Source organism: Pipistrellus kuhlii, unplaced genomic scaffold (assembly GCF_014108245.1).
Source record: "Pipistrellus kuhlii isolate mPipKuh1 unplaced genomic scaffold, mPipKuh1.p scaffold_m20_p_1, whole genome shotgun sequence".
Taxonomy (NCBI): Eukaryota; Metazoa; Chordata; class Mammalia; order Chiroptera; family Vespertilionidae; genus Pipistrellus; species Pipistrellus kuhlii.
Genome location: NW_023425404.1, coordinates 34,450,527 through 34,463,316, shown reverse-complemented (window position 1 = coordinate 34,463,316; position 12,790 = coordinate 34,450,527). Strand labels below are relative to the sequence as shown.

General features: G+C 38.4%; 1 protein-coding gene across 11 annotated transcripts in view; it reads right to left on the bottom strand.

The window, feature by feature from the left end:
* CSNK1G1 (casein kinase 1 gamma 1) overlaps positions 1–12,790 on the bottom strand; it is a 123,403-nt gene that overhangs the window by 33,224 nt on the left and 77,389 nt on the right. For 10 of the 11 annotated variants that reach the window (XR_004988190.2, XR_006741647.1, XR_006741648.1 and 7 more), the window contains 6 exons: positions 11,019–11,170; positions 9,502–9,736; positions 4,886–4,971; positions 1,746–1,830; positions 1,326–1,474; positions 414–518 (listed from right to left, as the gene is read on the bottom strand). Coding sequence is in view for 8 of the 11 variants with exons in the window: in XM_036439339.2 (XP_036295232.1) it covers positions 414–518; positions 1,326–1,474; positions 1,746–1,830; positions 4,886–4,971; positions 9,502–9,736; positions 11,019–11,170 (812 nt within the window). In the remaining 3 variants the exon portion in view is untranslated. The remainder of the gene's footprint in view (positions 1–413; positions 519–1,325; positions 1,475–1,745; positions 1,831–4,885; positions 4,972–9,501; positions 9,737–11,018; positions 11,171–12,790) is intronic. The other variant, XM_045581635.1, reaches the window with a different exon arrangement.

The window sequence follows — 12,790 nt, the reverse complement described above, 5'->3', positions numbered from 1 at the left end:
AGGATAGAAGTGGAGTGGAGGTGCCAGTTCATTCCCAAGTCATAGCTGGAAGTCCAAATTACCCAACCTTCCTAATCAGCAAGGAAAAACCAGCAGTGGCAAGAGCTGCACACTGGAGTGTTGATAAGACCTCAAGTGGGCTAACCTGTACATCCTGTAGGTCCTTTCAGCCAACAGATTTGACAGGACCAGATTCTCTAGAGTGGATGCTTACTGTAAGGCACCTGGCTACATCTCAGTGCCATTACACAAACTCTGAGAGATGGTAGAATGCCACACCACACCAGTGAAAATTGGCAAAGCCTTTGTTTTTAATTTCAATATGTACACCTAAGTAGAGAAACTGAAGAATTTGGGTGTTAACATTAGCCACAAATAAAGGGAATGTCTGAAACAATGAAGGTCCAACACACCTGATTTCGTAGAGGCTGTTGTGATGGCCGATCCCTGTGTGTGTGGCTTTCTCGAGTTATTGCAGATGCACCAGAATCTACATGAACTGACCCTACTGGAGTAGGCTGGAAAAATATAACACAAAGTCAATGGAGAAAACAGGTCCAACTTAATGCCTCTGCAAAGGACAGCATCATTCAAATTCTACTAGAATAGTAGTAATTATTATTTTCAGCCACCAAGGGCAGTTTCAAGGTCTTCTTGTCTTCTCTGTTTGCTTATCTGCAAAAGGGATGCAGCTTGGTCCTCAACACTTCATTGAAGAGTAGCTTACCTTTGAAAATAAAAAAACATCCTGCAATGATGTCTGTTAGCATGCTCTATGCCCTGTGACCCCTGGCAAGAAGAGCAAATTCAGAAGTGTCCTATGGTACTAAGTTACAATCCTACAGAAGTCAAACACCTTAACATCTTATGTAGCACCTTTTTCTGTATCATTCAAATGAAAATTCTTTTTAAAAACTGGCTGTGGACTGAAGGGACCTGGGCTCAATTTTGGTCAAGGGCACCTGCCCGGGTTGTGGGTTCAAACCCCAGTAGGGGGTGTGCAGGAGGCAAGTGATTCTCGTTCATCATTTTCTCTCCTTTCCTCTCTGAAATCAATAAAAATACATTAAAAAAAAAAAAAAACTAGCTTAACTTCTGGTCTCTTCTGACATACTGGTCATAACCTTAAAAACATGTAAAGGAAGTTACTCCCACTTCCTAACTCTAGTAAGAGCAATCTATAGCAATATCCTGAAAATGTTGGTAACTGTAAAGTCTACAGTCAAAGCATGCTTCCCCCCATAGATTTAAGCAGAAAGTCTGGCAAGGAAAGGAATGAAGTAGTGCTGGCCTGAGGTGAGGAGGTGGATAAAAAGGATACTCACAATAGGCCTCCCGACCCAATCGTAGGCGTAGTCAAAGGTGTAACCTTTCCTTTCAAAGAGGTCTGTGAAGAGGGTCCGTAAATATTCATAGTCAGGTTTTTCAAAGAAGTCTAATCGCCTGACATACCGCAGGTAGGTTGCCATCTCTTCTGTTAGGAAAGAGGTGAAAGGCCACGCTCATTAACTGAATGCTTTGCATGGGCAGAAGCTCTATGCCAAGCAAGGAATATTGTACAGGCTGTTTGACATGGTATTTTCTTTATGTACCAAATGAAAGTGACATAACCTATCTTGGGCTAACTAACAATAAAGGAAACTAAGTTTTCTGGGGAGCACCTTTATCTAGAGATCCCAAGTCATAATCTTCACCTATTTGAAAGCTTTATTCACATTCACTGGAGTGTCCTTTTAGCATCTCACCTGGAAAGTTTTCACAGAGTGCTTCAATGGGAGTATTCCTTTTGGTGTCACCAATTTTTTGATATCTCTCTTTTAATGTATCAGCCTGTAGAGAGTAAAGAAAGTTATTTGGAAAGAGGTCCAATATGTTTGGGAACAGAATGGTTGTAGGATTTATTAGGTATTTTTCGTAATTAATTTTCTAACATTAATAAGAAATGTAATAGAGATGATTATTTATTTACTTTTAAATATATTTTATTCATTTTTTACAGAGGGGAAGAGAGAGGGATAGAGAGCTAGAAACATAGATGAGAGAGAACCATCGATCAGCTGCCTCTTGCACACCCCCTACTGTGGATGTGCCCGCAACCAAGGTACATGCCCCTGACCGGAATCGAACCTGGGACCCTTCAGTCCGCAGGCCGATGCTCTATCCACTGAGCCAAACCGGTTTCGGCAGAGATGATGTATTTAAATATGTACATAACTTCTGCTGTGTTCTAGAACATTTACTGGAAAATATATTTAGTAGTCTCAGATAAACACCATCAATGAGACAAGTGGCCAGAATAAGAAAATTAAAATATCATGTAGCACTATTTTCAGAATTGCAGAAGCTTAGTAATCTCCCATGGTCAAAAGCAATTTAGCCTTGCCATGGCTGGCGTGGCTCAATTGGTTGGAGTGTCATTCTATACATTAAAAGGTGATGGATTCCGCCGAGACCGGTTTGGCTCAATGGATAGAGCGTCGGCTTGGGGACTGAAGGGTCCCGGGTTCGATTCCAGTCAAGGGCATGTACCTTGGTTGCAGGCATATCTCCAATAGGGGGTGTGCAAGAGGCAGCTGATCGATGACTCTCTCTCATCGATGTTTCTAGCTCTCTATCCCTCTCCCTTCCTCTCTGTACAAAATCAATAAAATATATTTAATAAAAAAAAAAAAAAAAAAAAAAGGTGATGGATTCCGCCGGGGCCGGTTTGGCTCAGTGGATAGAGCGTCAGCCTGCGGACTGAAGGGTCCCAGGTTCGATTCCGGTCAAGGGCATGTACCTTGGTTGCGGGCACATCCCCAGTAGGGGGTGTGCAGGAGGCAGCTGGTCAATGTTTCTCTCTCATCGACGTTTCTAGCTCTCTGTCCCTCTCAATTCCTCTCTGTGTAAAATCAATAAAATCAATAAAAAAATAAAATAAAAAAGGTGATGGATTCGGTTCCTGGTCAGGGCACATGACCAGATTGTGGGTTTGATCCATGTGCAGGAAGCAACCAGTAGATGTTTTTCTCACTCCCTATTTCTCTCTCTGGAATCAATTTTTAAAAAAATGATTCCGTATTCTCCTCCTTAGATCAACTCTATGCTAAGATTAAAAATATTCCTAATCCAAGTGGGGGCAGATAAATAGATGGTTTTATATTATAGTTATTGAAAAAAATCAAGAAATAGAAAATGTCTTCCTACAGTGAGGTTCCAGAGGGAAAAAATGTTATCTATGATAGGCATGGCTAACAGATAGGTTTGATATATGTCATCGGCTCAAAGCAGACAAGTCTGGTTACTCAGGACTATAGACAGAGAGCTCTGAATGGAGCTTGGACCAATAATGTGGTCTCAAGGCAGTCTCTTGAGGCTCTATCTAGCCTGCTGTACCCAGCTTGAAGCAATAATGTTCTAAAGTAAATTGGAGAAATTTTAGATCTATAACCATCACTAAAATGATTCATGGGCTGAGTGAAAGTTTCAAGAAGCAATTAATAATACACATATATGAATGCATTTTTGGCTATACAATGAGCAAATAGGACGTGAAACTATTTGACAACTGTCAATATTAATGAGAAGATATATTTGACTAGAAGACCATGGAGGAGATGTTAAAGAGAGGAAGTTAAGGGAAAAGAAATATCTTCCCACAGGGAAGGGGTAGAAACCTTACTTTTCAAGACCATGTTCTAGGACACAGCAAAGTCCACCTTTCTGCCCTTTGGAGTGGTGAGATATCCAAAGCTACTGATTAAGTTTCTTTCCATACTAACATGTTGATATAATTTTTTTACAAATATATTTTTTATTGATTTCAGAGAGGAAGGGAAAGGTAGAGAGAGCTAGAAATATCAACGATGAGAGAGAATCATCAATCAGCAGCCTCCTGCACACTCCCTGATGGGGATCGAGCCTGCAACCCAGGCATGTGCCCTTGACAGTAATAGAATCTGGGACCTTTCAGTCTGCAGGTCAATGCTCTATCCACTGAGCCAAACCAGCTAGGGCCATGCTGATATAATTTACAGCTCAAAAATATGTCTCACATTTAATTAATGGAACTTAGCATGGGTTAGAAGCTTAGCATTTTCTAGTCTACAGCAAAAGGCACAGAGTCATTTAATGGTAATAATTACAATTTCAGGCCCGATGCATGAAATTCATGCAAGAGTAGACCTTCCTTCCCCTGGCTGCCAGCACCGGCTCCCCTCTGGCACCTGGCTTCGTCTAGAAGGACATCTGATCTAATTAACATATTTTTATTATTATAATTAACTCTAATAGAAATGTACTATACTGACACCTAACAAAAGAAGGCTATTTAAACTACATGGTTCACAAGGAATGACTATTTTCTGCACAGGCACTTATTCAATAAAACACTTGAATAACAACATTATACCTGGATTTTTTATTTTCGTTTAGGTGAGCACTCAGCTTATATAGGATGAACAAACATTTCCAGTTCCCCTTAGGGACACACCCAGCCCTGCTGGCCTTGCTGGTAAAATGTGTAGCAGCTACTGTCATCAATTTGTTCTAGAAATTCCCCAACACGCTGGGAACACTCATCTTGCTACATAATGGTAGTGGAGGAGGCATACTGACAGAGAGGAAAGCAGCACTGACAAGGCTGGGAGGGGACAAGGGAAAAGATTATGGAAAATCCAAAAACAAGGAAGAAGGATTCAGATGGGGAAGAAGGCAAATGAGAGCAAAACAGAGCTTCCAAAGCCCAGGTGAGCATTTACAATATAGTCTAATGTAACTAGTCCTTGCTTCTCATCTCTGCAGCCAATCATCCCTTTTGTGCTTGTTGCAAACATCAAATCAGCAACCCCTTTAATACCAACTGAGAATTGAAACAAAGCCCTCCACTGAGCACTTTCAAGAATACCTTGAGTCCTTGCCAGGGCAGGCTGCCTCGAAGGAAATACATGAACATATGGCCCAGGGCTTCCAAATCATCCCTCCGGCTTTGCTCTAAAAGCGAAGAGAGATCACACATTACATTTATAGTTAATAAAGCACAAAGGCCCTAAAAACCAAGCATCCGTTCAGTAATTCTTCTGCTCTGGAAAGGCTCACTTATGAATTCTTTATCTAAATCAGGGTTAGTATTTTAGAACAAGACAGAAAAACAATGTGTGCTCCTCTACCTAGAAGTAAATATTAAGAAAAAAGAGCAAATCCTAAACTAAAATCAAGTCCAAATTACTAAACAGTGAGTAATCACCCATCACTCAATGTGGTTAGCTTCCTGAAAGTAAGACATCTTAAATGAAATGTTATTTTCGGTGTATGGGCTATAATTATCCTTGGTTACCATCAGAGAAGGTGAGCAGCAGACTAGCAGCTAAAGCTGTTGACACCGTCCATTTTGGGTAGGCCTATGAAGACACAAGCTGCAGAATGCCTAGCATACATGGCTTGTGCTTTTTATTTGTCATAAAAATTAATACCAAATTTTAACTTCATATAATAGAACATCAATGTATAATCTCTCAGCTTCATTCTATTTATACTATGTTCCATAGCTACCTTAAGAAAAATTTAAAACTGATTACTAAGGTGCCCTGTATGGCACTTTACAGGATTCCTGCATTCTGGGAGCATATACATATTTAAGACAAATTGCTGAATTTGTTTTTCCCCCCTTTATTTTAACTGTAATGATTAAAATGGTTAGGAACTGCAGAATGGTTAATAAAAAGTTGTAACTTCATCTCAGAAGATATCCTATACAACCTGTGGTTATCAGACTGAATTTAAGTAGTATACGCCTCCATTTCTAATTGCCAATTATGGTTCATCTCAGACATTTTATGTGTTGATTTTTCAGAATCAAATTTAGGGCTTTATAAAAAAAAAATTTACGCCAAAACCGGTTTGTTTGGCTCAGTGGATAGAGCATCGGCCTGTGGACTGAAGAGTTCCAGGTTCGATTCCGGTCAAGGGCATGTACCTTGGTTGCAGGTACATCCCAGTAGGGGGTGTACAAGAGGCAGCTGATCGATGTTTCTCTCTCATAGATGTTTCCTGCTTTCTATCCCTCTGTCTTCCTCTCTGTAAAAACTGAATGAAAGACATTTAAATAAATAAATAAAACTGACCTCTGTTTAAAATAAAATAATAAAAATTACAGAAGGGATACTAAGGGGCCACCTTAAATTTGACTGAGCTTTCACTGTGCAGAAAGTAAATCCCAGGAGTCAGGGAGGCAGAGGAAAGCTGTTCAACTAACTCAAAATACCACAGCACCACACGTTTAAATCCTGCCACCAATCATGAGAAATTTGCATGAAAAATAGAAAAACAAAGAGAAGGAAAAATTTGCTGTTTGAAGGAGGTTTTTGGAAAGGTGGTCCCTAAAGGCGCCCTGGAAGATATAAAAAGAATAAAATAAAACAGCAAAACCAGGAACTTTTGCCTACTCGGCTTGCCTGAAGGTTGCAATAAATTTTATTCGCAATTGAAAACAAAAAGCCAGACAAAAGGAGAGTTTGTTAACAGAACTTAAAGATAAAACCAATTAAAAAAAGAAGCAGGGTCAATCGAGGCCTCCCAGAAATCAGGGCAGATAGAGAAATCACACCCTGCAGTTCCTCACACTACATCACACCTGCTCATCAGCTCTCCATTTTTATACTCACTTCCTGTAACAAGAGGCCCCTTGATAATAAAAAATTCACTGGATAAATGGCTGCACTGTAGTTAGTTGAGCACAAGAGGGCGAAACTCTCCACATTTTCAACACTGATCAGCCCTACACAAAAAGACTTTCTTTTCACAGCAAAGACCATTCATTATAAAAATGAGATTAAAAAAATAATAAAGCCCACTGGAATACATAATTTTCAAAAACTGAGAACCATGAAAAATAGCTGTGGAATATGGAATAATAGGAAAAACAATAGTTTTGAGTCAAGTCATCTAGCTCTTGACCCATCCTTCCCATTCATTTAATCCATGTGAAAAACAGCAAGATCAAGTCATCTACTTTGGGCCTAAATTTCCTCATTTGAAAATAAAGTGGTTGACTTAGATAATCTAAAAAGCCATTTTTCCAGCTCAAAAGAGTGAAAACAGGAGCCATGCTTTATTTCCATTTCTTTAAACATTCTACATTCAAGTCCTTATCCTTGTACACCCTTGTTTATTCATGCAAGATATTTTCATTTTAAAGAAGAAAAATTTCAATACCAGCGAGACCAGTAGGACACAAAATTTTTCCACACCATAAAGGCTTGCTTTCAACCAATTAGAAAGTTGTGCTTGGTTTATGTGCATCACAAACCTGATTTTAGGTCAAATACATTTTGTTGTAGTAGGAAAAGGGCTGGATTACCCAGTGTTCTCACCTTAACTTCAATGATTAAAGAATACTTAATGGGCTACCTTAATCAGGGCTTACTCAGTAGGGAACGTGGGGAATCTCATGTGGCAAAGTCAGGTTAAGAAAGTATCTTCCCTCACAAAATTATTGGCAATTCTCTTCAAGCCATTTGAAAATACACTTCCCCTTTTTTCCATTACAACATAAAGGATGCTACACATTTAAAAATTTATGTGTTTATTTCTCAGAATCAAGTTTAGGGCTTAATCATTTCATGATTTCAACTCAATTTGTATCACACTACTTTTGTAATGTCATTTTACTTTTTGCTAATACTAATAGGACAAAGGTCCTTGAGACCCTGGACAGAGTTTAAAGGGCATTTAACAACCTTCTATATGTATTCTCTGTGATAATGTAAGGACATATACAAATATAACATACCCACTCCTCCCCTTGTCTGTACTTGCCTTTCCTTACAAGAATAATAAAGGCAGAACACAAATTGCTAAGCCCAGGAAGCAGACTCGGGAACAATAATTTCCAGTCTTAGTAAAACCAAGCAATTATGACTTTACTATTTATAATACAGTCTGTCTCCTTGTAAAAAGGAAGAAGGAAATATTGAACACTATGCAAGAGACCTATGTTACTTATATTACCCATTCAATCCTCAAAGTATCCTTGTAAAGTTTAGTCTTATTTTACAGGTAAGTTTCAGGGAGATTAAGAAAATTATCCAAAGTGACACTGGTAATAAGTACCAGAGGACCTTACAGTCTAATTTTAAAGTATGACATTTAGTAACATGAAGATTTCCATGTGGTTACTGAAAAAATTCTGGCAGCATTCATGATTTCAACTAAAGTTGTACCATACAACTTTTATTTTAAAGTAGTCATTTTAAACTTCGCTAATACTACTAACTCATTATCTGAATACCTATACAGTTTAATAAGGCAACTTTGTAGCGATTTATCAGAATCTCCCATGAAAGAACAGTATATAAAACAGATAGAAAGGGAAGCTTTTCTGAAGAAGCTGGCGAGAGGCCCAGGGCCCTGCCGAGCTGGCTTCCACTCTTGTTTAGGCTTCTCTCACAAAACCCTTCTCTGGACCACCTCCTCTCACAAATAAGGCCTTGATTAAAGCTTTACGAAATATTTGTGCAAACTATCATGAATAAAATGCAAGATTCGTGGAAAAGCAAATATATTTTCACTGAATAAGACATAACCTCTTCCTTAAAGAATTATTCATGGAATTATGCATAGTGAACAGAAGCCTCATCCATATTTTAGTGAAGCACTCTTCCCCAAAGCAGGCACCAGCCTGATGTCATATACAAGGTCATACTACCAAACTACTCACTAAACTTATTCCAATACTATCACCTCAATAGAGTAAGTCTATTACCCACACTGTGAGAAACTAAACATCTGAAAACATAGCAAGGTTGACCCCGGAACATGAGGTTAAGGTTACCCTGCCTGCAGTCAAAAATCTTTTTTTTTTTTTTAATATATATTTTATTGATTTTTTTACAGAGAGGAAGGGAGAGAGATAGAGAGTTAGAAACATCAATGAATCATCGATCAGCTGCCTCTTGCATGCCCCCTACTGGGGATGTGCCCGCAACCAAAGTACATGCCCTTAACCGGAATTGAACCCGGAACCCTTCAGTCTGCAGGCTGAAGCTCTATCCACTGAGCCAAACCGGTTTCGGCTGCAGTAAAAAATCTATATATAACTTTTGATTCCCCCAAAAACCTAAATACTAATAATTTACTGTTGACTAGAGGTTTTACAGTAACATAAATAATTAACACATTTTATGTTATATGTATTATATGTTGTATTCTTACAATGAAGTAAGCTATAGAAAATTTAAAAAATACTTTTACAGTATTCATAAAAAAAACATATAAGTGGATCTGTGAAGTTAAACCCATGTGTTTTTCAAGGGTCAACTGTATAAAGAATTAAAATCCTTAAGTTGTCAACAGGATATTCAGTAAAGTCATTAACTTACCATCTTAAGTTCTCAAGTAAAAAATCCACTTACCGTGTGAAGCAATAAGAATCACAAGTTGTAATGCACAATGGGACAAAGTATTATTAGAATAAAAAGTTGTTTTAAAAAGCTGCCCTGTTCATGGAGCAGGAAATAAACACACCTTTGCCAAGATGCGTGTTGATAGACATATATCTTGCAGTTCCAGTTAAACTTTTGTGTTCCCTGTAAGGTATGTGTTTTTTGGTTTCAGGGTCAATGTATTCCTTAGCCAGTCCAAAGTCTATGATGTGTATAACATGCTCTTTCTTATTGCCTTGCCGGCCAATCAGGAAGTTCTCTGGCTTGACATCTCGATAAATGAGATTCTTTGAGTGCACATATTCCATTCGAGAAAGCTAAAAGAGAAAAAAACAATGTTGTAAATACTCTAAACAAGTCTACTGAAAAAATACATGAAAACATTTGCTTTATCAGCCCAAGGTTTTACTTATTGAAATGAAAATAAAACTAATTTCTTCTTTACCACCCAGAGTCACTTTACTCTTGTACAGCAGAAAATATTTTCAGATACTAATATTCACATAACAAATATCAAGATAAAAGAGTGGGGTAGTACAGTTCAGCTAAGCTTTATAATGTTACAATTTGCAAATGGTAAATAGAATTAAGTGTTTTTATGCTTTTCAGAAAGTAAGCATTTGAGAGGCAAGAAGTAATCAGAGACAACATATCAAACTATGTTGGCCTTTGAAGACAGTGCCACTGCCATATTCACATCCTGCCCACACCTTCCCATCAGTTGAATAGGAATCCCCAACTCAGCTCTCTTAGTTGTGGAAATAAAGGAGGTGAGGCCCAGAGAAGTTAATTCTGGACTGATATCACAGAGCTAATTAGTAGCAAGGTAAAGGTACAATTTACATGTGAAAGTAAAATTATCCCAAAATAATAATCATAAAATTATTTCAAATTTCATTAAGTTTATTTCTAGCTAAATAGCTTTTCTACTTAATACAGAAAAGGAAGCATGAACATTTGAATTTTGGGCTCAAAATATAAAGTCAACTTTCCAACATTTCCAAGTTTTTGCTGTAAAGTGGAGGGGACCATTACTACCTTAGTCCAATAAAGATGCATTTGCATCCTCCTCTGAGTGTCTAATGAACTTCTCAAAGGAACTGTCTTAACTGCTCAAACTGTTATGGTGTGTAATTTGGTAGGAGCTGAGAGAGCTGCCCCCTCAGCTATGTCATTCTGTAAGAAGTGAAGGCCAGAGAACTAAGGCAGGTTCTTGGTCACACAATTTCAAAATCTTGATTGTTAGGGCGGTGGGTTACCTCTCCAAGCTCTTCTTAGATGCAACAGTAAGGGACGAGGGAGGACATGACAAAACCTTACAGTCGTGTTTAAATCTATAAATAACACATCTAAGAAATTACTTGCATTTGTACAACTTCACCTAATCACCCTCTTTCTTCCTAACCTAAATTATATGCTTCCACTTCAGATAAGGGCAGGGCATTGTTCCAAAGTGCAAATTCTTAAACAGATCAAAGGGCAGATGCAGCCTGGCTTTTCTGGGTTAGTCCTTTTTGCCCCGGCCAGCAAAAGGGACAAAAGGATGTGTTGGGGGGTAGGGGCTGACTATCTTTTTGCAGAATAGAAATGCCAACTTACCAACTGGATGGCTATCATTAACACAGTCTTCAAAGTAAAAGTTCGGTCACAGAGGTCAAACAAGTCCTCCAAGCTAGGGCCGAGGAGCTCCAGCACCATGGCATTGTATTTCCCACACGGTCCAAAGTAAAATACCTGTGGGAGACCTTCACCTGGAAGCAGAGGGGAAGTGGGGTGCAGAGTGGGGAATACAAAAACCAAAATATGAGAGCTGCATCAGCACTGAGTAGATATAAAGTAAATTTGTGAGATTTCCATTTTCTTTCATAATCCCTACTGGAGAATTAAATGAGTACAATAGCTTCAAAGGGAACTAATAAAGGGTGGGAACGGCTAAGTCATTGCACAATATGTTCAAATAAGCAGTTATTTAATACCAGAGTGCAAAAGGCATTTCTACTGCTATATAAGACCGAGAATGGTTCCTGATCCATTACTTGGTCAGAATGTAAACTATTCTTCCCCCAAGGAAACCCAAAAGTTACTATAGTAATAGGTTCAAAAATGGCTTGCTCAAAGGCCAGGCTAACAGACCCTGTTGCATTAGCTGGTTTAATTTGCATTTCCTATGCCTACTGCCAAAGCCCATATGAAGCTGTTTGCAATTGTTTCCTCAAGGACAAATTAAATCTGTGAGGGCACAGAGGGTACGGCCTGGCCCTCTTCTCCCACAGAGGCTCCATGGTTTCCTGTTTTCTATTAGCTGGAGCAAAGTCAACAGACAAGGTTTGGTAACTGGTAAGTAATTATAAAAGAAAGGGGGGGGGGGAGGGAAATACAAGGCTAGGTTTCCCTCCCGATTTAAAATTCATAGCTATAAGAAGCCAAAATCTAGACTTTCTTACCTAAGTGGCAACTTGATAAGAAAGTGTATTGTAAATATGAGATATACCGTGAATATGTGTTAGATAGCACCATGTGAACAGTGATTATGAATGAAGCCCAGAACTTTTAAAAAATCTGGCCTCACAGAGCGCAAACACTTCCATCTTACACATTTACGTATGCCATAGTCTACAGTTGCATATAATGCAGATTACTGCTTACTTTTGACTACAAGTACCTTTACCCATTCAGTCTGCAACACAGAAGAGGGCCTTCGCCAGAACCTAACTAACCATGATGGCACCCTGATCTTGGACTTCCAGCTTCTGGAACTGTGAGAAATAAATTTCTGTGTTTATAACCATCCAGTATATGTCGTATTTTGATATAACAGCCCAAATGAACTAAGACAATATCTACTACTTAAAACTTTAACCTACTGTGCCCACCATTCTTGCCAGGATAGGTCTTATATATCTGGAGTTAGATATAATGTATATGTTAAACTATTTAATATACTGCGCCAGTCTACCTTATTCTATCTAATACCAAACAATTTGAGTGTTTTCATAATTCATTCCTACCTCAAATCATCTAAATAGTATATTCTGCTCCTGCTAGTTCCATAAATGTCCATTAAATTGTCTTTGTGCTTGTTTTGATTCTTCCTATCTCAAAAAGGAAACAGGATTTAATTTGAAAAAGTCTTTTCCCCCTTGTTTTCAAAAACTCATTTTTTAGTTTATTTAAAATATACAAAACCTAACAGCTGTTCCCAAAGAGTCTTGCTGAGAAAGCCAAAGCAGATCTCTATCAAGGAGACTTACCGCTTTTATTAACCAAATACATGGTAAATGGTAGTTTGGGGTTCTTTATTTTAAAATATATTTTTATTGATTTTAGAGTGGAAGGAAGGGAGATGGAGAGAGAAACATCAAATCGCTGCC